At 40.1% G+C, this 24,244-nt stretch overlaps 1 protein-coding gene across 3 annotated transcripts; it reads right to left on the minus strand.

Annotated features, from left to right (window-relative positions):
• Positions 1–759: 759 nt before the first annotated feature.
• On the minus strand, positions 760–22,193 carry AGXT2 (alanine--glyoxylate aminotransferase 2). Of its 3 annotated transcripts, XM_077816744.1 has the most exons (13): positions 22,135–22,193; positions 20,252–20,436; positions 19,663–19,786; positions 17,883–17,977; positions 16,849–16,942; positions 14,455–14,548; positions 12,500–12,600; positions 9,002–9,094; positions 5,793–5,925; positions 4,926–5,014; positions 3,187–3,336; positions 2,780–2,878; positions 760–1,146 (listed from the first exon to the last, which is right to left on the minus strand). In XM_077816744.1, exons 1-13 carry the CDS (start codon positions 22,180–22,182, stop codon positions 1,036–1,038), a joined length of 1,416 nt encoding a protein of 471 aa, XP_077672870.1. In that variant the 5' UTR covers positions 22,183–22,193; the 3' UTR covers positions 760–1,035. The 3 variants fall into 3 exon arrangements, with proteins under 3 accessions (XP_077672870.1, XP_077672871.1, XP_077672872.1); XM_077816745.1 differs by lacking the exons at positions 4,926–5,014; positions 5,793–5,925 and having other exon boundaries at positions 22,135–22,170; XM_077816746.1 differs by lacking the exons at positions 12,500–12,600; positions 14,455–14,548 and having other exon boundaries at positions 22,135–22,169.
• Between the last annotated feature and the right edge of the window lie 2,051 nt (positions 22,194–24,244).

The raw sequence follows: 24,244 nt of genomic DNA on the forward strand, positions 1-24,244 counted from the left end.
AAGAATAAAATACACAAGGGCAGTGTCATACCTTTTATTGGACCAAGAAATTAACTCACATTTGTAAACTGAATTAAGTATAAATTGTCAGACAGGATTAAACAATCCAGCAGTTATCTTGAATGGGGAAAAAGATCTAAGATATATGAGATCTCTACTGATGACAGGAGAGAGGAAGAGAACACCATCCCTGGCTGCTGACACAAGGTGGTGAGTGGCTATCAGTCAAAGGAGAAAAGATCACTGTTGAGAGTGGGCAGGAGACTAGAACCCACTGATGAATGATTATACCCTTATTTAAGTATCTTCCTCTAAAACTACTAAATAAAATCCATCCTCTTGTTACAGCTTACTCATACAACTTTCCTTCACTGAGGCCCTGCTTGAAGAGCTTCCAGCAGATCCTCCACTCTGGAGGAATTTCACTCCAACCCCTCACTTCCTATTATGACTAACTGTAGCATAGTTTTCCACCAAGTGTTTTTCAGGAGCAAAGTATTTTGTCCTGTGATTGCTGCCTCCAGTCTTGGTTAGGATAAGCAAATGTCACTGTAGCAAGATTACACAGAGCACTCCCTCTGTCACTGTAGAAGCTACATCCAGAATTCCACCTATTAAGAGCAAAACGGCCAGGCAGAAAGAAAGAACTATCCCAGATATGATAGAATTGTAAAGGCAGTATCCTTCAGCATGCCTTTTCATGTAGTGCCAGCCTGAGCACACCAGCCACTGTCACTTGCTGGAAGGCACTACCTAATTTTAAAAAATGAGGTTTGATTTGTGTTAACAATAGGTATTGTTTTCTTAACACAACATTGCAATAAAACTGACTTCTTGCATGTGTAGCAAACTGAGTCACAGTAATCTTTCACATTATTTAAACTCATAAGAGTTACATGTTCAGGAAAATTACATCAATCTTCTCTTCATACTTTAAGTTTCTTGCCAGCTGTAGTTACAGCAATATTTCAGGGCTTGGAGGGTGATTCTCAACTGTTACCAAACATCCTAGTAAGGAGAAACATTGTTCATAGTCTATTTTGCAGCTGTTCTTTCCAAGTGTCTCATTAATGCAGCATGAAATACTTCCACTGCAAAGGCTGCATCTTGTTTAGTAATGCACATTGGAGGTTTAACTCTAAATGTCTGAGGGGAGAAAAGAAGAAAGTTTGAGATTACAGGGGGAGGCACAGACTAATTGATGTGCAATGACACGAACACTAATCCCTGCATTTTTTTAAAAAAGTAATCCTAGAAAAAGTAACAGGTACCAAACTAGTTGTAACAATGGTAATACCAGCCTAGTCTAAGAGTGGCAAACTACTCCCATGCAAGAAAACAATTTCACACCAGCAGATGCTAGGCATGTGCTTTAAGAAGCCTCAATGCTATAACTGGACAGAGGAATTAAATGAAGGGAGGGAGCCCTAGCTAGTCATCCTGAGATGTGTTGCTGCAGGCTTCAAGTGTGTAAAAATAAAACTAGCAAAAGGAACAGCCAGAGGGTAAGAGGGGGGAAAACAGTGATGTTTTCTATACCAGGTGAATCTATTTTAGTAAGATGTGATTTTAAGTAGTGCACTTCAATCACGTGCTCTTTTCATTGGCAAGTATTTCATGGTTCTGTTCTGCAGTGTCTCAGAATGGAATTGAATTTAGTTTTAACATAATTCAGGCTTTCACCTGTTTAAATCAACCAGAACAAAATCATTCCTATTGGAATTCCACTGACTTATGTAAACCTTACTAGTGCCTATCAACTGTTACAGTTGTGGTTGAACTTTGACTTAAAATATTATTTACTTCTGTGCTTTCTAAATATTAGACTATTTGCCCTAGGATGTGTAGTTTAAAAATCAGACCAGGCATGGGTATTAATGATAGTTTTAGAGAAGCTGAACCCTTACAGCTCCTACTGCTGTCTGTCTGAGGACAGATCACCTGCACCATCTATAATCAGGCTGAAATATTACTAGACCTCCTTCAACAGGTGCAAGTCTGTTCAAAACAGTTGATTGTGCAATGCAAGAATTAATTTGAGGTGCAGTATGCACATCAGCAAGTCTCCACCAACCCCTTTCCCTACTATAACTTATTCCCAAGGAAGCTGGCTGATCTGAGGGAGCCTGGTTAAGTCCTCTGCCTGTCTATCCTGGCTCTGAACACTGACAGCAGTAAGCTAATAACCCTACCCATTACCTTAGAGGAGGAAAATGCCAGCAATCCTTTGCTGCCTGTTAACTTATTCTAATTGGAGTGGAATAAGTTCTCTCAAACAATTTACTGGGTACAGTATTTAATAACGGTCTGGGTCATGCCCCCATGCTGATGGATTCATAAGGAAGAGATGCTCTTATTCCCAGCTGGATCAAATTTTATCAGCTCTCCTGAGTGTATGCTGTGCTGATACAACTGAACAACAGGCTAGAATTGATAGTTGTAGGCATTGCTGTTTTAGATAGCATCTAAATTCCACAGAGCTAGGGAATTCAGAATTGGTTGATAGATGCATCACAAACTACTATTAAGGGTCACATTTCTTGTCTGAAAGGTAGGGAATCAAACAGTAGTAAATAACACTTATATTGAATATACTATAATTGAGAGGATTAAGACAAATAAAGCTTCTTGATCTGCTATATTCATAAAAGATGATAGTCTTGTTTATGAACGTCTCACTTTTTTATAATTCTTAAATTGAACAGAAGTAATTTTTAGAGAAGTCAACTCCACTGCAATTTAGTCAGGACAAAAGATACATAAACATCAGTTACTGTACCTGACTATAAATTCCACCCCTGCCAATCAATACTCCCATGTCTTTGCAATCTTCCCAGATCTGACTCATCTCTTCAGCTGGAAGAGGTTGACGACTGTCCTGTGCAAAGGGGGGGAAGAGAAGAGAGACAATTTTTTTGGCTAGATGTTAAACTAAATTATGGAAAAAGCAACAAGTGTTCCATTGCTACCACCCTCCTTGGAGAAAGTGAATGATTGTCCTGCCTTTTAGGATGGGACTATTCAGAATTCCTGATGTATTAAGCACTTTGAAAATTCTAAGTTTTAGCCAGTGCAGAGTTCTGACTCATTTTCAGAGAAGTAGCTGTCAGTCAGCATATAGTCATTTCACAGGAAGCCTGAGTCTTAATACTGGGGTAAATAGAAGGGCATGTGCCATTTACCAACCTTATTCTTCACCATTTCTATCCCAATCATAAGGCCTTTGCCACGGACATCTCCAATGATCTCAAACTTATCTCTCAGTTTAGCAAACTCCAGTAGCATGTAAGTCCCCACTTCTTCACTGTTCTTTTGTAGACCATCTTCTGCAATAGCCTGGTTAAAAATGATATACAAAAACAAATGTTGTGGGAAATAATAATGTATAGAACTTGGCTCATCTGCACCCCCTATAACGGGCCTGCATTCTCAATGCCCCTCAGCAAAGATTTACAACAGGCATATATTATTAACCCTGCCTTAAATTTGACCTCTTCAAGTATAATAGGAAATGCTGTAAAAAAATTACACTACACTTGTCAAATTAACCAACATAGCTTATGTCATATCCTTTTTCATTGTTTACCCACCAATTAAAAATTGATCTCCAGATTCTAGTGTATATTTGTGAGGTTTGACTGTGCATATAAAGCTGACGATCTTAATCCGTTTAAAAATCTGTCAGGTTCAGTTTAGCCCTCTTTCCCTTGCCATAGCAGTGTCAAACTATGGAAGGTGCCTATAATTTGACAGCATACCTATTACTCCTAAAGCTTTCTGGGAAACACCTGAGTACATTACTAAGCTATATTTAGCAAAGCATTCACTTTAAAAACGCAGTAACTTAATTTGATTTATTTCTAGCAGTCCCCAGCTCCTGGCACAGAGTCTAATATCTTGACCGTGCACCAGTAGCTGGGGGCTGTTGGAAATAAAAATAAAAAGATGCTATTATATTTAATCACGGACCTATACGAACCCGCTCGTACACTGAATTGCAAAAATGAAGAGAACAAAAGATTTTGCAATTTGCGAGGCTAAAACTGGCACATTGTCTTAATTTAATCCTTTTCAGACTTTGAAGATTGGCTAAAACAGAACCTGGATCTGAACTATCCTGGTAATAGTTATTTTAAACAAAAAATAGGAGGGGTCGGATCTCCTAGGTTTTTTAATTACTATGCTGACTGTGACGATAGAGAGCGATTCAGAGGACCAACAGCCTATTCTGTTGGAACAAGCCTCCAGTAAAATCAGGGTGTAATATGGGAGCCAGATATTCAGAACCTGGCAATACAGTTTCGAAATAAGGCTTAAGGAAGGATATTTACATGTGACCAAGTGAATGTGGCTGTTACAGACTAAATTACCTCACATCAATAGGAGCATGTGTGTAGCTCATGCTTTTCAAGGTGTTGCATGAGGATTTAAGTTCACTATTTTTTTTTTAAAGCGGAAGCTGTGAGGGTTAAAATACGTTTTAAATATGTGCCTCCGAATAAAGTGCTTTTGCTAGTTTAGAGGGGTTCTATAAAGGAAAAATGATGAAAACTCCCTGGGACAGAACTACATAGAATTATGACGCTACATAAGTAAATTCCATATACTTCTATTGACAAATAAGAAAAATATAAGCAAGGAAAGAAAAAGATGAAGCTGTTAATCATAGTATTATCCCTAGAGTAATTTAAACTTCCTATTCCTGCTACAAGTTGAAATCAGTTATAGAAATGGGAATAGTCAGGCAATTTATTTTTTCTACAAGGGCACATTGCCTATGAATTAATAAAAATAAATGTTTGTCTCATTTTCTGTATGTATTAGAAGTTCCACCATTGGAAAGGGAAGTAGCACAAAGCTGCTTCTGCCATAACGCATAGCAAACAATAGCATAAGACACTATGAACATATCACTTCCTTCTTACATCTAGAACTGCAGATCCAACTACACAGGCCAAAGGGTTTCCTCCAAATGTGTTAAAATGAAGGTTTTGAGCCAAGGAATTTGCAATCTCTAAAAGAAAAAGAATATTTATTGATTTCCTCCCTCACAATTACCTGAAGTCTGATGATAAGTACTTATCAGTTTTCGCTTCACATTTAATAATACTATGCATCATTCTCTGTTTTAACTCCAGGCAAAAGGAGAAGAAAATGGTATATTCTTGGTAACCGATTTGAATTTATTAGGGCAAAGTTCCAGAAAATACATGGTCTGTGTAACAGATGCTAAAAGGAAGGGGGATGGATTTTAATAGATGAAGAGTTAAGTTTCCAGCAGAGCTAGTGAATTATCCACTACAGCAATGAATACATCCATCATTTCTCTGAGACATTAAATCCACTGACTCGTCAGTATTAACCAGTCAACAATTCTGGAGTTGTCCAGAATGCTTCCTTAGTATTATGTCTAATGGGTAGGGCAGTGAACTCAGTCAGGATTTCTGGGTTCTGTCAGGTCTGCCAACGACTCATTTGGGCTAGATGCTGATCTCAGTTACCCCAGTATAAGACCATTGATTTTAATGGATTTACCTTAGATTTGAACTGGTGTAATGGGGAGCACAATCTGAGTCTGATAAAAAAAAATTACGCTCTTTCAATGCCTCAGTATTTTTTGTGTGTGCAATGGGGACCATACTTACCAACCCTGTAAGCATGTTCTGAGACTAAATATTTTAATATTTCTAAAGTAATCTGGTTGGACAAAAGGCTCTATGGAAGCTAAGTTATTCTACAATATATTTATTATACACCTCAATTTCATGCTTTAAAATAACAAATACTTATACCTGGTGTGGTTACGACAGCTGCCATTGGAAAACCATTACCAATTCCTTTTGCCATGGTAACAACGTCAGGGACTACACCATGTGTTTGAAATCCCCAGAAATGGCTGCCAGTTCGTCCAAAGCCTGTCTGGACCTTTCAAAAGAAAATCCAAAATTGTTCAAGTTGTTTCTTGGTTTCATAACTTGTATTTTGTCTGTGCCTTTCTGTTACCAATTTGCATCTATAGCTATAGACTCTAAATGCCAACTTTATTCTAGCAGGATCCTCATTCAACTCATCCTCACACATTTTCTTTCCTATGCTAAATAGTGACTGTAGTACAAGACAAGTTCCACTATTGGTTTTGTTGACAGCTCATCTTTATAGAGACACTGTACACTTGATGCAAATGAAAAGTGGTATTGTATACATCCTAAGACTATCTTCTGTTGTTACACAATTTAAATCTAGTATTATTACTCAACACGTAACCTGAGTTAATATAATGAACTTCATTAGAGAAAGTACACTGTGATGAAACTGCTAAGCAGGAGACAATAATTCCCATCAGCCCTTCGCCACTGCATATCCCCTTCCTCCTGGCCTGGTAGGAGAAAGGATCCTCATCCAGGAAATGCTCAAGCAGCAGACTACGTTCCCCATTATACTTTCTTCTCCATTGGCCAGGCAGGAGAAAGGACCCTGATCAGGAAGTGACTGGGCATTTTCAGGAGGCAGAAACTGCTATGGTAAGTCAGATACAGGGAATAACCCCCAGGAATTGTATACAGAGCTCTGTGTGGAACAGACTGGGACTGCCACATGTTACAGCTAGTACTCCTGGGGGAATTCTGTGCCAAAAAATTATGCACACAATATTTTAAAATTCTGCATATGTTGTCAAAATAACACATTACAGTCACACCAGTTTCAATTATTTTTGGTCATTTATTTCAAAATACCTGTCAGCAAGTATGTCTAACAATACAGACAACAAAAAAGATTCAGGAATTTTTTTTTTGACAAACAGATTCCTTATTAGGCATATTAATACAGAACTCCAAGTAATAATTCATTTAAACTACAATAACGAATCATATTTCCCACACCCTCAGAAGCGGTGCAAAGGCTGGGGGGAGCCAGGGGTAACAGAAGAGCTGAGGGAGATGAGTAAATTGCTGGGAAGGAACCTAGGTGTGAATTTGGGTTGTTGGGTATGGGTGGGAAAAGTATGGAACAGTTTTTTTCGGGGGGTGGGGATGGACTGTTAGGGAGCTTCCCCCATGCAGACCCTGGCTGGCCCCTTGCCTCTCCTATTCAGTCAGGCACAGCTGCCCTGTCCCCATCTGTCCCTGCACCCCCATGTGTCCCTCCACTCACACGCCCACTCCCCCATCCCCATGTGGCTCTGCACCCATCTCCCTGTGTTTCTGTGCCCCACTCAGCCACTCCTCTGTCCCTGCACCCCCTGTCTCTATGTGTCCCTGTGCTCCCACTCAGCCACTCCCCTGTCCCCATGTGTCTCTCTGCCCCTACTCAGCCACCTCCTTACCCCATAGCTCAGCTGTTCTTGCGCCACAGTGCCCTCTGGTGGACAGAAGGCAGAACTGCAACAACATTTTGACAAGCTTTTTCTGTGCAAAAAAATTAAAGTATGTGCATCTAATTAATTATGCACACGTGCAGTAGCACAGAATTCCCCCAGGAGTAAACTGGGTTTAGGTCTGTGTGGGACTGATTGGGAAGCGACAGGGCAGGAAGCCAGTGTCAAGTGGCCCTAATGAGAGACTCACCACTAAGCGATCCTGTCCTTGAAATCTGCAAATTCCTCTTTGCTTGAATACATACCAGACTGGAACGGCCACCCAGGGTACTCAACCTGAAAAGCCCTAACTCAGTTGGGCTGCCCCAGGGACCCAAACAAGAACTGCTATTGCTCACTTTGAACTGTAACTGTTTAAGCCTCCATGCCTAGGATAGTTGCTAACTTCCCCATTCCTGCCACCCCTGATAAAATACTCTTTCACTTAGCCATGTGTCTGAGTAGTTACTGGGACCCACCAGAATTACCTCCTACAAGGCCTAGTTGCTGAAGCACCTAACAGAGCTTGCTTCTGAGTCATGGTATACCTGGCACATTCCTGGCACCTTAAGGGTTTGGTGTACTCCAGCACTGACCAGCTATAAAAATTACAATACTAAGAAAGTGTTTTTTATAATGAGAGAGCTAACACCTTTTCTCCTAGTAAACATGGCCAAAGGGACTGGGAAGCTGTCAGTTCCACTGAAGTCAATGAGAATTGCAGCTGTGTAGCATTTTTCAGAATCTCCAGTTTCAAGCTGTAATAATTCTACCACCCCTAACACCTCTAGCATCCATCAAAGTGTACCTTAGTCACTTAAACTGTTTCCCTAACCGAGCTAGTTAGTTAGTAAAAAGAAAAGGAGTACTAGTGGCACCTTAGAGACTAATCAATTAATTTGAGCATAAGCTTTCGTGAGCTACAGCATGAAGTGAGTTGTAGCTCACGAAAGCTTATGCTCAAATAAATTGGTTAGTCTCTAAGGTGCCACAAGTACTCCTTTTCTTTTTGCGAACACAGACTAACACGGCTGCTACTCTGAAACCTGTTAGTTAGTAGTAATTCAGATTGTCTTAACCGAGCAAATTAGATTTAAAATGTGTAACTGCAGAAGAGTTGCAGAAGGCTCCCCTCTAAAGTTACAGAGGTACTTGCCTTGTCTACAATACAATTTTACAATGTGATTAAAGATTAAAATTTTACAAATGTAAAAACTGTTTTCCTAATGCAGACAACGCCTCTCTGGGTCAGGCCTCAAATGAGTAATGGTAAGAGTTTAAGAACCAAAAATTTCTGCTGATGTAAATAGGTCAATGGAGCTCTACCCATTTACACAACCAGCGAGTGGGACTCTAAGATTTTGCAACATAAACTGTCAACGGAGTACTATTTGTGTTAATTTAATGCACATGAAAGTGAAGGATTAACAACTTCTATTAGCTTTGTCTAGCAAAGGCTCTTGTGCTGGAATGCCACACTTTGTTCCCCTCTTAGGCTGTGAAACAGGAAAGGATTAATTAAAATAAATTCAGAATTTAATACAAACTATTTCCTGGTCTCTATTTTGCCTTCATGTGATTGCTGGATTTTTCAGTAGCCTGGCAGAAATATCCCAATCCCTAAAAATTGTATTTCTGGATACTCACTTCATCTGCAATACAGATGCCTCCTCTTTCACGCACTAGCTGAAAAGCTTCCTTTAGAAATCTTTTAGGATACTGAACGGCTCCATTAACACCCTGTCAAAAATGAACAAATATACTATCTTCAACACAAATGCTAAATCACAAACACAGGCAGTCCTCAGGTGATCAGACAGCGAGAAATCTAGGCAGAATTTTAAGTCACTAGATAACTTAATGATCAAAGTTCCTTTTGTGGTAGATCTGTTTAGTCACATTGCTAAACAGTCAGAAATGGAGGGAGTGGCTTTCTTTTGAACTTGAATTCCCACTTTTTATCAATATTATATGGGCTATAAGAATAAAACAATATGAAGAGTTAGGAGACAGTGAAAAGTAAAAGATAAAACATGACGTCAGCCTTCTCTCTCTAATACAATGTTTCCCAAATGGTGGGTCGCACCCACCTGTTGGCTGCAGGAAGGTTCTAGGTGGCCCAGTGTGAAGAGAAGGTTGGGGGGAGGGGAGATGAGCCCACCCCTTATTCACTACGCAGCAGCAGCTCCTGTCCTGTGGGGCTGGGCCCGGTTCCCCGCACTGCGTTTTGCGACCTAGCAGATGGGCCAAACCTGAGTGGTGCTGCGACCCCTGTCTGCCAGGTTGCAACACCCAGAGCAGGGAACTGGACCCAGTCCTGCAGGTCCTGACTCGTTTCCCTCCACCCCCGCAATCTGGACTCTGAGTGGGTCACAAAGAGAGGCAAAAAAAGTTTCAGAACCACTTGTCCAATGAACCAACACCAAATATGCTTCAGAGAATTATACTCTGTATGGCGACAATATCTGGAAAGCTGTATCACTTGTAGGCATGTTATTACCAGAATGGGACAAACTGGCGAGAGTTCACAGACCAATGGCAAACATGAACTGAGAGCTGGAGCAAATGATTAGGAGAAGACTAAAAGAAATGATTTAATAATTTTATTAAGATAATGTTAAAATAAAAAAAATGGTACAGAGTTTAAGCATAGAAGTTTCTGGTTATCAGGGAATAACGCATATACACTTAGATTAAAATGCCAAAGGTGGGGGGATAACATAATAGTCTGGGAGTATATAAAGCTTGCAAAACCCCAATGGATGGAGAGAAATTAGCGGAATACCTAGGTGTAATGGGATGAAACTAAGCAAGCGAAAATTTAGTCCAAATATCAGGACAAAATTCCCTTCAGTGAAACTGTTATACTCTAAAGTATATTCCCAGTGGAACAAATTGTTATGTTGTATCATATTAAAGAAGTTCTGTATTAAAATCACAAATGAGTTTGATTCCCCATAATTTAAATTCCAGGGTATTACTAATTAAGAGGTCTCTTGTGTTTACTGTTTCTCTCCCTCTCTGTGTGAAACTTGCAAGCTGCTAATTGTGTTAGTACATCCTAAGACAGAGTCTGTTCTCAAAGCAATACTTTGTAACAACAACTACTCACACAGAGAGAGACTCAAAGCGATACTTCGTAACAAAAGAAACAGCACCCAGAGACTCCCCACCCTTTTGTTGTATTTATCTTGCTTTGTTAAGAATTATGATTAAAATAGAGATAGAGGATGTATGTGGATGGATGCTTGGTGTGGATAATAAATGAATGATCAGGGAGGTGCTAGCCTAAGAATCCAGTGTCCCTCGGCTGAAGAAGGCATCAACTGGAAACAACCAGAGGACCCCCGGAGGGCAGACTGGAATCCACCCAACAGCCTCAAGGATGGGAGGACCGAAGAACAAGATAACATCTGGCAGCACGGAGCCATCAGGAATGTGCCATCTGCTGATTGATTCAGCAACAGCATGATGAAGCAATTCCCATAGACTGGCATAGGAATAAATTCCTATAAAAATGGACTCGAGAAACTGAGAACTTTGGGGTCTGATTCTGCAAACCAACTTTCAGGAGCATCAGATGTGCATTTGACAAGGCCCTGCTTCCTCCTTGTGTCCAGGCCACCTGGCCAGTGGCTTGACACGAGCAACTCTAAGGCTGGTAACTATAATAACAACCTTGCAGAACCCGTGTGTGTGTATGAATGAATGTGTGAATAAATATGAAATTGAATGGAATGTTATAGTTATAACTAACTGCTTACTATGATTCTTTCTTTATTCACAATAAATGTGGCATTTTGCCTTATCCCCTTTCATAAGATCCTGCTGGTTTTTATTTTATTGGTATAACAAGATGGAAACTTCAGCACTAGGAAATTTAAAATTAGACTAGGTATAACACCAGAAAACGTACTGTAGGGCATAACCTTGGTTTTGGAGCAAGATGGACTTGATGGTCTAACAGGCCTTTCACTTCCCTAACTTAGGCTAATATCTTAAATAATGGACTATGAGGTTCATGTCATAGGGGAATGCCTAGAGCCTGTATGAATTAAATGAAACTTAACTACAGCTGCACTGCCAAAAGAGAAATCCCTCTGACCCAAAAATGCAATCATGAAGGAAGAGATGAGGAGAGTCAGAAGTTAAGTACAAGGGAGTCAGAAACTACAAAGGAAAGCAGAGGGGGAGCGAGGATTCTGTGGATTTGCTAGATAAACTAGGCATAGTGCGATTTGAAGCTAAGTAATTCCTAAAATTAATTCTCTATGTTATAATAACTAGGCTTTTAAGTATGATTTACTGTAGACTCAGTGGGTATCAGTCACTTACGGGGTGACTTTAATACTTTTAACAGACAACTTCTACAGAACCAGTATACTGCAGAAGGGAAAACAACATGTAATTAGGAATGAAGTATTCGAAACTAAGTTATAACATGCACATTTGTATAATGTATTAGCATTTCAACATCCCGAGAATGCAAACAAGACCTTAAAGAATAATAGTTTACAATAGAGCTCTGTACACTTTTTAATCTATCAACTGATAGCAGATAGGCAACACTGGTTAAAATTACCTATTTTGCTTGAGTCTGACATATTTTATTAAATACTTGTATATTAACCAGAAATAATTTGCTAAATATTTAAAATCAATTTATGAAAGAGACATTAAGGCTTGTAAGGCTAAAATTTGATTTACCAGTTTTGTTTTGTAGGAATAGTGTGCATCTCAAATTGTCCACTGGTCTGTTATTGAGTAGACAGGATATGGAAAATTTAAGAATCCTGTTCTCAGATATCAAGGGAAAAAAAAAACAAAACCCAAAAACAACACCAAGAATGAAATCCTGGCTCCACTGAAGTCAGAGGCAAAGCTCCCATTTGACTTCAATGGGGCCAGGACTTCTCCAGGATGTCTTGTTGGCAAGTCACCCTCCTGGAAAAAAGTTAAGATTTAAGTAATGTTGCAGCCCTTCCTTTTGAATGATCAAAGTGATTCAGAGAAGATTAAAATTGCTATTGTTAGAGGGAAGTTCCCTTTAGGGCTTGTCAATCTTGTAAAAGACCCGTTCAGGTTTTAGCACTTTGTGGTTTACTGTACTATTACAATCAGAATGAGGTATGGCAAGTCACCTACTTGAATTGGCTCAGCGATAAACCCAGCTATTGCCTTTGTAACACAAGTACTCAGAGTGTCTTTGAACTGTTCAACGTATTGGTCGTTTGCTTCGCAACAGCCTGTGCGGAGGAAATACTGATAAGAATAATGTACTGAAAATAATACAAAGTTAGGTTAATAATGTGAAACTGCAGTGTTTTAACATATGTAAATAAGAACATCTCTTTAGTGTTTTAACGTATGTAATAAGAACTGTAATGTTCCCAGATTAGAGTTACCAAAGGAAATTAATCATTTTGTTTCCCCACATATTTTCTGTGTCAGCAAGTCAGTCTTTTTTCTTACTTTTCCTAGTTCACAGAAGTTAGAAAAGAGCCACAGTCTGACTGCATGGCATCTTTCTCCCCCTCTACAAAAAACCACCAAACCACTAAGCTTTTTTAAACCATTTATTCTCTAAAAAGTTCCAAAGAATCACAGAGTGCAAACAGAAAGTTGCAGCATATGAGGGTTCCCCCATCCTTCAGACCAGTGCTATATATGCAAGGCAGGCAGTTATTAGAAGAACTGAACATCAGCTCAAGGAATGAATGAGCAGTTTGCCTGGATAAGAAAACCTAACTGGTTTCAAGACTCAGCTTGAGAAGATTATGGAGGGGATGGTATGATAAGATTGTCTACCATGGCACATGGCCCACCTGTGAATGCTAGACACGGGACACTAGATGGGGAGGACTCTAAGTTACTACAGAGTATTCTTTCCCAGCTCTCTGGCCGGTGCATCTCACCCACATGCTCAGGAGCTAACAGATCACCATATTTGGGGTCAGGAAGGAATTTCTCCCCAGGCCAGATTGGCAGAGACACTGGGGAGGGGGAGGAGGAGTTCACCTTCCTCTGCAGCACGGGGCACGGATCACTTGCTTATTTGAATTAGTGTAAATGGTGGAATCTCTGTAACTTGAAGTCCTGAAATCATGATTTAAAGACTTCAGTAACTCAGCCAGAGGTTATCAGTCTATTACTGGAGCAGGTGGGTGAAGTTCTGTAGCCTGAAATGTGCAGGAGGACAGACTAGATAATCACAATGGCCCCTTCTGGCCTTAAAGTTTATGAGATGATAAATATAAGACTAAGTACATCTTGGTCCAGCATGATTTCTAATGAAAAGGCAGGTGGAATATTATGGAAAATATATGACTGTATGTGACTGGGCATCACTATGTACTGTAACAGAACACAAACCAGATGTCTTCAAGTAGTTGCAAGCTAGTGTGACTCCTCCCTTTATTGACCATCAGTGACAAAGAAAGATGGCAAGAGACTGCTTTGTTGTGGGAAAAGTGAGTAAACAATGTTTATTGCACCTAGGAGAAAAACAATATATTTTCTAATCATCACTTGTAAAAGAACAGTGGAGCTTTCACATGGACTGAACACACTCTGCAGCATCCATAATGCCTTGTTCCATGCAAGACTTTTGCCACCCAAAGTTTCAGAGTTTTTGATTTATAGTTTACGTTGATCATATGTCCCTTCAAGATAAGAGATGGACATCTACCAAAACTTTACCCAGGAGAGTAGAAAACACATTTGTTAGTAACCCTAATCTCCTGGCAATGCTAAATATTTCAGAGCAGCAGGCTACTGATTATGATAACTGAACTTGACTTAGTCATTAGGGGCTCAATTCAGGATTTTCAAAGGATTCTACAGGAGTTAGATGCCCAACTCCCACATATTTCTGAAAGGGAGTTGAGGGTCCAATTCCTTTAAGCCCCTTTGAAAAAAAACACAGCCAAAAGGCCCTATTGATGAAGACTTGCTTGCCAAAATTACAATCAAACTTCTCAGTAAACAGTAATATTCTTAGTAGTGTATACATATTTGTCTATGTTGTTAAACATCCAGTTGCCTTCTCCAGTCCCTTTTCTTTTGCACCTACCAATGGACATTTTTTGCCACCAACTAACCTTGAGAACAGCTGCATTTCCGAATAGTTTGCACCAGAGAATCTCGGCAATAGCTTCCTCCCCATGGACCACGAAAAACATCTGGTAACATTGTCTGCAAAGCACAACAAACAGCTGTAATTTTGACAGTGTGAGGAATGTAAGTACTGATCAACAGAACATTTTTTATATACACTGATCATTCTGAAGGTCATTAAACACTTATTCCAATACTGTTGTTTTGTTTAAATAGAGCTTGTGATAAAGAGAACTCAAAAATCTGATTGCATCTGAGACCTGATTCAGCTGATCCGTCCAAAAACAACTTGTGAAAAAATAAATAAGAACCATTTATCCCCCTCACAGATTTGAGGCCTCATGCAGAAAGTGAGGTAGAAGGCCAGAAATTAAAGTTTCTGAAGTTAAAAACATTCTGTCCTCAAGTGACTATTTTTGGGGGTATTCACTCACAGCTGACCTGTTTATTTTTTAGTTATGTTAGTTAATTATTGTTACCCAAGATTTACTACAGTTTTGTCCAAAATGGCCAGTTTAATTCCAAGATTCTGTAGAAAAAGGGCAGTAAAGTCAGAGAATTAGGGGGCTGGAAGGGACCCGAAGAGGTCATCTAGTCTAGCCCCATGTGCTGAGGCATGACCAAGCATAACACAACCATCCCTGACAGGTTTTTGTCTAACCTGTTCTTAAAAATCACTAGGGATGGGGATTCCACAATCTTGCTTGGAAGCCTATTCCAGAGCTTAACTATCCTTATGGTCTGAAGCTTTTCCTAATATCTAACCTGAATCTCCCTGGTGCAGATTAAATGTATTACTTCTTGTCCTACCTTCAGTGGACATGCAGAACAATTGATCCCAGTCTTCTTTATAAACAGCTCTTAACATATTTGAAAACGTACCAAATATGCCTCTTCAGTAATCTTTGCTTAAGACTAAACATGACCAGGTTTTTTAACCCTTCCTCATAGATTAGGTTTTCTAAATCTTTTATGATTTTTATTGCTCTCCTCTGGACTCTCCCCAATTTGTCCACATCTTTCTTAAGGTGTGGCACCCAAAACTGGACACAAGACTCCAGCTGAGGCCTCATCGGTGCTGAGCAGAGCAGAGTGCGAAAATTACCTCCAGTGTCTTACACGACACACCGGTTAATACACCTCAGAAAGACATTAGCCTTCAATTTGTGATCCACTATAACCCCCAGATCCTTCTCAGCAGTACTAATGCCTAGCCGCATATATTCCCCATTTTCCTATTTGTGCATTTGATTTTTCCTTCCCAGCTGCAGTACCATGCACTTGTTTTTACTGAATTTCATCTTGTTGATTTTAGATAATTTCTCCAATTTATCACCGTCATTTTTAATTGTAATACTCTCCTCCAAAGTACTTGCAACCCCTCCCAGCCTAGTGTCATCCATGAAGTTTATAAGCGTATTCACTCCATTCTCCAAGTCATTAATGAAAATATTTACTAGTACCAGACTCAGGATAGACCCCTGCAGGACATCATTTAATATGTCCTAGACATCTGACCATGAACCACTGATAACTACTCTGAGTACTGTTTTTCATCCAGTTATTCACCTTGGAAGAACGCAGTGAAGTCTAGTGGAATGATGATAGCAGGCTGGAAGCCAGGAATTTATACATTATAATCCTGACTCTGACAATGACTATGTGACAATGGGCAAGTCACGTAATAAATTCTATGGGCCAGATTCTTATCCGCACTCAGAGAAGGCTGGGTGCATCGAAGAGCCAGGGGGAAGCAGCACATCAGAAAGGAGCCCTTTGGGGGGCAGTTCTGTGGCTGGTCTGGTTCCTGGCATAGATTACATTAGCCAACACCAGCTGCCACAGCCTCCAGAAACCATTCCTGCAGCCATGGGTCACCACGCTGTAAAGATACTATGCACACCCCTTTCCCCAGACACACCCCCTATGGTGGGGACTGTGAGGGGGTGTTGCAGGAGCCACTATGTATTTCCAAAATATTTTCAGTCCAAAAGGGAATCCCCTATGGGCCAGCTTTAAGCAGCTTTGCAACAGCAAACCGACAAACCTGCCCTAACAGACCTGAGAATAGGACCCAGCGGCTGATACACCATCGCTCTGCATCTTGTGCAGCATTTATACTAGTACAAAGCGAGAGCCAAGTGGGTATAAAGCACTATCATTCCCATTGCTAGCATTCTTCATTTGCTCTGTGTGGATACAAATAACTACACAAGGTGCAGTGAAATGGAGAATTAGGCTGCATATATACTACTTATCAATCTCAGAGGGCTACGGGGAGGCTTGACGATGTAAAGCATTACATAAATACTGTAATATTCAAACAAATAGAAGGCTTGTCATCCAGCAGATATGACAAAAAGCAACAAAAACCTCACTGTTTGGCAGCCAAACCCATTGGCGACACCATGCTTATAAGATCCAATGGACGTCAAACCCAGTGCGTATGGACTGCCTCCGTGGTATCCTCCTCTGTGTGAACAGAACAAAGCACACAAACAACATTCATTTTCTTCTGATTACACTAGCTGCAAAAGTTTTTAGGAAGAAACAATATCAGTACAGTATTCACAGAAGGCTGGTTTCTGATGTGTGTGTGTGTAAGACAGCAAATCATTGGAAAACATGGGTGAATCCAATAAGGGATGCCTCTTGACCTACACTCTGCTCTGAGTACCTAACAGCTGTGAGTTTTCATTGCAATTTAAAGCACACTTAAAAAATAATACGTGAATTTAGTGCTCATGAAGGTGAAGGGCTAAGAACACTGGTTGGAGCCAACGGCAATTCAGGTAGGTGCTGTGCAAGATTCCTCATGCAGGTCTGCCAGAACATCTGAATCCTACATTACAAACACCCCTGCTGTTTTAATTTTGGACTCCTTTTCTCTCCCAAGTTGTTACTGCCACTCATGAGAAACTGGGTGGTGGTTTGGGGTTAGTTTAATTAGCAATTCAGAATTCATTCATGGGAATTAACATATCAGGTGGATTTCAGAACCCTGTGCTCAGCAGGATGGCTGCAAGACTACCAGTTTGTTAAGGTCTGCCTTTCTAACTATTTTTAAAGGTGTCTATTACCAACATATCTGAGCAGAACGGACATGGTTTATAATACTAAAAATATAAATAAATATTACACACACTTTACTTAAGGATTATAAACAGAAGTTATAGGTCCTAGGTGAATGCATGGTTTGTAAATGGAGTATTTCTAACACAAGCAGACTTGCTGAATCTTAGCTCCCAATGACTACTGCTGTTTTACTCTATTTTGGCAGACAAATGAATTATTTAGGATGTGTCTGTGGCAGAATCTGGTTAACAAGGGCTCATCATCTTTTTCACGCATTATACAGATATACAGATTGATTATGAAAAGGGAGTTTCATAAAACACCCTAATATAATTACCTGAAACAGATGAGGTCAAAGTTACGAGTGTAAAGCCTTGCCATGAACATAGCCAAGTCATTGGCTTCTGACCCACTGTTAGTCAGGTAAACCACCTAAGGAAGAATAAATAACACATCAATTGTAGTTTTATTATACTGAACATTTACTTTGTTTCACAATGGCAAATCTAACTAAATGTAGCTGTTTAAAGAACCACTTTTCCCACAATTTGCCTTCAAAGAGTTTGAAATATTGAGTGCATCTGTTTATTTAGTACAAGACAGATTTATTTTCATATAAAATATCACTCAGCACTTGGAATAATATCCTGTCACTGACAAGAGGAACTCCAAACCGCAATGAACTTAGTGATGCTCATTTGCTGTGTATAAGGGCCAAAGGTAGGATGTCCCTTTATAGGTTACGTCTACACTGGAGATGAAAGGTGTAATTTCCAGCTTGAGGAGACATACCTGCACTAGCTCTGATCGAGCAAACATGCTAAAATAAGAAGTGCAGGCACAGTGTCACGAGAGGCTAGCCATCCAGAGTACAATCCCACCCGAGACCCTGGGCAGGTATTCAGGTAGCTTGTGCATACTGTGCTTTCGTGACTTCCGTGACATCTTCCACTCACTGCAGCTGGCACCCAGCGGGGCCCCGGCAGGGTTCCAGCAGCAGCAGTGACAGGCAACAGCAGCCTCGGGGGCCCCCTGCAAGGTTCCAGCCACAGGCAACAGACTTCTGAGGGAGCCTTCCTCAGGCTTCCAGCGACGGGCCATGGGGGTGGGGGAGGAAGAACACCTCGCGCAAGCAGCTGAGAATGTTCCATTTTCTCTCTGGGAAATATGGTCACCCTGCAGCTCCCAGTCACCATGGTGGTGGGGGAAAGCATGGCTTGCAGCAGCAAAAGTCACAGACAGGTTGTGACTTCCATGAATTTTTGTTTACTGCCCGTGACCTGTCCATGACTTTTACTAAAAATAACCATGACAAAATCTTAGCCTTACTAAGGAGGCCATGTCTACACTACTGGCTAAATTGGCACCACTGCAATTAATGCAGCAGTGTTGATTTAGCTGATCTGGTGAAGACACGCTAAGTCGATGGCAGAGTGCTCTCCCGTTGACGTCTCTACTCCACTTCCCAGAGAGGTGAAAGCTATGTCGAAGGGAGTGCATCTGCTGTCAACATAGCACAGTGTAGACCCACTGTAAATCGACCTAAGTTATGTTGACTTCAGTTACATAATTTACATAACTGAACTAGCGTAATTTAGATTAACTTACAGCATTAGTGTAGGCCAGCCCTGAGTAGTGTCAGGGACTACTGCTACTGAGTCCCCCAGCTAACTTGTGTTTTACAGTCAGTTTGTATGTACTATGTAAACAAACTGGAATAAAAAGTTTCCTTTCCCAAAGTCTCCTCTCCAAGTAAAACTTAGGTGCTAATTATAACAATAGCACGCAAAACATTTTTCAACTTATGAGTGATTTTTAAATTGACAGTGCCTCTTTAAGAGGAAATTTGAAGAGAAAGTGGGGATCCAAGCAGTAGGGCAACTGTTTACAGTTTTATTCATGTGTGGCTCTGAGCTCACTGTAAAGATCAGCATTATCCTGAGAATTGTCATTTTTTTCTCTTTACCTGAAGCTTTGTACTCCCTTTGGGGATTTTAAATAAGGATATGAGTTTGATATTACAATATTTTGTCTCCAAATAACGCAGCACTCTCCATTATCAAGTGAAATAAAATTATTTTAATTAACAGGCATCCACCCTGTTGGGATTTAGGTACCTTAAGTGGATCAGGGAGAAGTGCTGTTAGTTTCTCCACGTATTCCTGGATTGATGGATGCATGTAGATGTTGGTTGTATGCCACAGATGACCAAGCTGTTTTTGGGCAGCTGCAGTTACCTTCCTGTGTGCAGTAAGAAAGACTGATTAATTTAATCCAACATACATACAATTTTTTTCTGACTCTGCTATTAATTCTTAAAATTCTGTCATTTTCCTGACTGTCAGATGAACGAATGAATAAATAAAGAAAGGAATGAGCTAATTTGCCAAAAGATCACTGCAACTGGTTAGAACATAAGAATTTGATCCCAGATACACCAAAACACAGCGTGCCATATTCTGCCTGTGGATACATGGGGCCACAAACGAAAAAGACAAAAGTATATTTCTATATTAGTCAGTGTAACTCATACAATAACAAAAAAGAAAAGGAGTACTTGTGGCACCTTAGAGACTAACCAATTTATTTGAGCATAAGCTTTCGTGAGCTACAGCTCACTTCATCGGATGCGTACTCCTTTTCTTTTTGCGAATACAGACTAACACAGCTGTTACTCTGAAACCTGTGATACAATAACATACTTACGGGTGACAGTGACCAACACTGACAGTAACAATTCCAGCAAAGAGATCAAGGTACCTTCGTCCCTCATAATCAAATAGCCACTGCATATGTCCCTGATGCAGCAGCAGTGGTTTCTTGTAGTACGTTACCAGTGATGGAGACAGATTCTGTTTGCGGATCTTCAGCATACGCTCATAGGGATAGGACTGTAGGAGGAAAGAAATCATTTCCGTCCCCATTTCTAAAAGTTTTAATGGATCATAAAGCTATCTACAGATTCATCACATCAGCACAATATCAATTGTTCACATTGGAATCCAAATGAACTAAATACAATTTTAAAATAGATACTAACCCACAATTAGGCTATATAAACCTCTGAAATACCATAATTTAAACAAGAATGCTACATTGCATTGATCTTTTACTTAAAGGTTATGAAATCCACAACCTATCACAAATTAAGCAGATTTAACATGGGCATATAGCTTCCCCATGTGACCCCCAAACTCCATCTTGTTACCTGTAATTTTCCACTAACGAGAACAATAGGTTTCCTTCCACACGGCAGAAATTATAAATGGCCCTGGAAACATCTCCATGTTGCCTCTTACCTGCTCTAACCTCTGGACTATGAACTTTTACTAATGGGAGCATTCTAACCAAGGGACTGACTACCTTCCAAATCATTTGGAAGCAACCAAAGACTTGACTTAAGCCAGCAATGTAATCCATCACTGTGATAAGCCTGCTCCAAGAACTTTGCAATTAATTTATGTATTTGATTCCTTTAACCAATTTTAACTCTCACCTTACTTTCTTTTTATAAATAAGCCTTTAGATGCTAAAGGATTGGCAACAGTGTGATTATTGAGTAAGATCTGAGTTATATATTGACCTGGTATGTGGCTGGTCCTTTGGGATCAGAAGAACTCTTTGCTTGATGAAATTGGTTTTAAGTAACCACTCATCATTAAGTCTAGTATCTGGGTGTTGAAACCAGGACTGGACTACCTAAGGAGACTGCTTTTCTGACTTCTTGTTAGCCAATGTGGTGACACAGAAGTTTACTTTTGTTGTTGGTCTGGTATATCTTATGGAAGAATAACCACCAGCTTTGGGTGTGTCTGCCCTGTTTCTCAGCAGCATGGCCTGAATTTGGTATTCTCAGTTGTGACCCAACCCACGGTAACAACAGGATACAGAGCTATCTTGGCAACTGATCCACAACCATAGAACTGAATCACAGAAGATTTCTCAACCATCATAAATCTTGACACCATCAGATGAAAACGTAAACACACTTCTGTAACTGTAAATTGTCACAGTAACAGAACACCTACTCAACAATGTTTAATTCATGATATCGAAGTCATACATTTATCATTCATGTGATTGTTGCTTGAAAATACACCTTTTTAACTGATCAGATGCTTATTAGCTCCTTGCTGGACACAGGCCATGGGGCATTAAGACACCAAATAAGTTTAGTTCCTTAAAAATCAAACATTTGCCCTCCCCTTTCTACCCCTACTGCACTCCCCATAAAACTAACTTGGCACACATTTTGGTTGAAGAGATAAAACATCTTACAGAACTCCTCAAATTAGGAATTAAAAATCAGTGAGAAGGAAACAAATAATAGAAAAATGTTTCACTGCCACCTTTCTTTGGGTTAAGATTGTTCTTCTACTGTACTCTAATCAGCACCACAGAGGCCCTGTTTAACTCTGACCTCCAAAGGATCTCAGAGAAGGATAAAAGCCGTGATCTAAACTTCTGATGCCACTGAAGAATACTCATAATAAGTTGGTGAACAGAACAATTACAACATACAGCAGAATGGTGATCTTAGCAACGAGATCTAGTTTAGACCCAAGTACAGTGCACTGTGCATGACTTACCTCATATTTTCCAGGTGAAAAGTCACAAGGAGGCATTTTTGCTTGCATGGAGAAAGAGCTTTTTAATTCCTGCTGTCTAAGTGTATCTAATAAAATACAGTGGATTAGGAGGATTACCAAAACATCTCAAAGCACATATCTGAAAGAAACTTTCTTTAAAAATTTGTTTTTACAACAATATAAGTGAGGACCAAGGTAGATATATTTCCTCCGAGAGATTTCATTCAAGGAGAAAATGCATTAAACATTTGTGTTTTTTGTAAAGCTGCAACATAGATTTACTAAACTTATATTTTTCCCCTTAGTATTTATCTTCTAAAACACATAACTCCTCCAGACTGTCATTGGCAACTTTGATTTTCTTTGTCATTAACCATCAAAATAACTTTCTGCTACAGACTGCCATTAGAGTTTTTGATTTTTTTAATCAAAAATCTGAAAACATTAAGCCATTACATCTTTTATTTGATTAACTGGAAAAATAAGTAGACTAACTTCAGATAATTTTACTTTTTAAAAATGTTCTCCTTGCATTCCTAACATTATTAATTGAGGTGGGTTTTAGTTTTGTTTTTTAATGAGCTACATTTTTACACATCAAAACAAAGAATCTAACTTTCATAGAAATTAACTTTCTGGAAATAAATAAGAAAATTATACTTGTGGCTACTTTCCTTAAGACCAAAATAGCATCCGCTAGTGAAGGACTGACAATATGGATAAATAAGATTGACTGACTGACCATAAAGATCTTCCTTATTTTAAGTGTCAGAGTCAGCCAATGGGTTAATCTAGTTATAAAGCAGAGGTCCCCAAACTGTGGGGAGTGCCTCCCCCAGCAAAACGTTCATGGGGGCTTGGCAGAGCCCAGGCCAGTCCCCAAAGGGGGCAGGGAGGGAGCACCACCCAGCCCCGCTCTGCCCCCAGCTCCATTCCAGCACCACCCTAGGCCCCTGGCTCCCAGCAGTAGCTCCCACCCACTCTGCCCCCAGCGTTGGCCCAGCTCCTGATCGAGGCTGCTGGGGGAAGAGGTGGGGGCAGACAGATTCCATTGCTGATAAGGGGGGGCGTGCAACAGAAAAAGTTTGAGGACCACTGTTATAAAGTGATCATATACAATGATTTTTCATATGATGTCCTTGTATCCCAGGAACGTCTTTTGGGACACCTAAGCTGTATGAGTTTTTTCATTTAATCAATCAAAAAATTTAATAACTACAAACTGTTTGTTCAAAACTAATACCAAGTAGAATTTGCTTGTCAAGAACCAATGACCTAGTGGAAGAACTGTGTAATGTTATCACCAGTGTTTGGAGTCAATAGAAAAGTCCTATGAATCACTAGCAAGGTTGTTCTTTGGCCCAAAATGATGGTTAATAACACTTGCACTTTATTTCATAATAAACATTATCCGAACACCAAGTATCTGGAAAAAATCCTGCATTCTGAGAAATATGCACATGTTGTACTTGAGTCAGAAGCCAGCGCGGGCAATCACCGGTACACATTTTTAAAAAGTGTACTTTTGTAGGACTATTTTCCAATCTTAAAAAAAATGTCACCACAGAAGCCTTTTTTCTATTTTGAACTCTGAGGATGTTACATGGTCATCAAGCAGTGGGGTTAATTGGTCCTAGGCAGCGTTTCTAGGGCAGGGTTCTCAGACTTTGTACTGTGACCCCTTTCACACAGCAAGCCTCTGACTGCAACCCCCCCCCATACATTAAAAAGACTTTTTAACATATTTAACACCATTATAAATGCTGGAGGCAAAGCAGGGCTTGGGGTGGAGGCTGACAGCTCACCAAGCCCCCTAATAACCTCGCGACCCCCTGAGAGGTCCCAACCCCCAGTTTGAGAACCCCTGATCTACGGGAATGAGCTGCTACTGTTAGTTAGCTCCTAGGAGGAAAAGGAATTGAAAAAGTAACAGTTTCATTTATGATAAAGAGGCTGGAACTTGTAACGCAAAACTTCTACCTTGAGTTATTCTGCGGTCATGACAAAAGCCCCCTCTCCCCCACATACCCCCCGCCGCCCCGGGCTGGGGGTAGCAATTACAAGTCCACGTGGATGTAGACAATAAAACACATTTCAGGCCAGCGGATTC

Source organism: Eretmochelys imbricata, chromosome 5 (genome assembly GCF_965152235.1).
Source record: "Eretmochelys imbricata isolate rEreImb1 chromosome 5, rEreImb1.hap1, whole genome shotgun sequence".
Classification (NCBI taxonomy): domain Eukaryota; kingdom Metazoa; phylum Chordata; order Testudines; family Cheloniidae; genus Eretmochelys; species Eretmochelys imbricata.

Excerpts from the sequence above, each read along its gene's own strand:
- AGXT2 (XM_077816744.1), bottom strand. The coding sequence starts at position 22,182 with ATGCAAGCAAAAATGCCTCCTTGTGACTTTTCACCTGGAAAATATGAG. Across the intron at positions 12,601-14,454 it reads GAAATGCAGCTGTTCTCAAG|GCTGTTGCGAAGCAAACGAC; the intron begins GTTAGTTGGTGG and ends TCCTCCGCACAG. Across the intron at positions 5,926-9,001 it reads GCATCTGTATTGCAGATGAA|GTCCAGACAGGCTTTGGACG; the intron begins GTGAGTATCCAG and ends TTCTTTTGAAAG.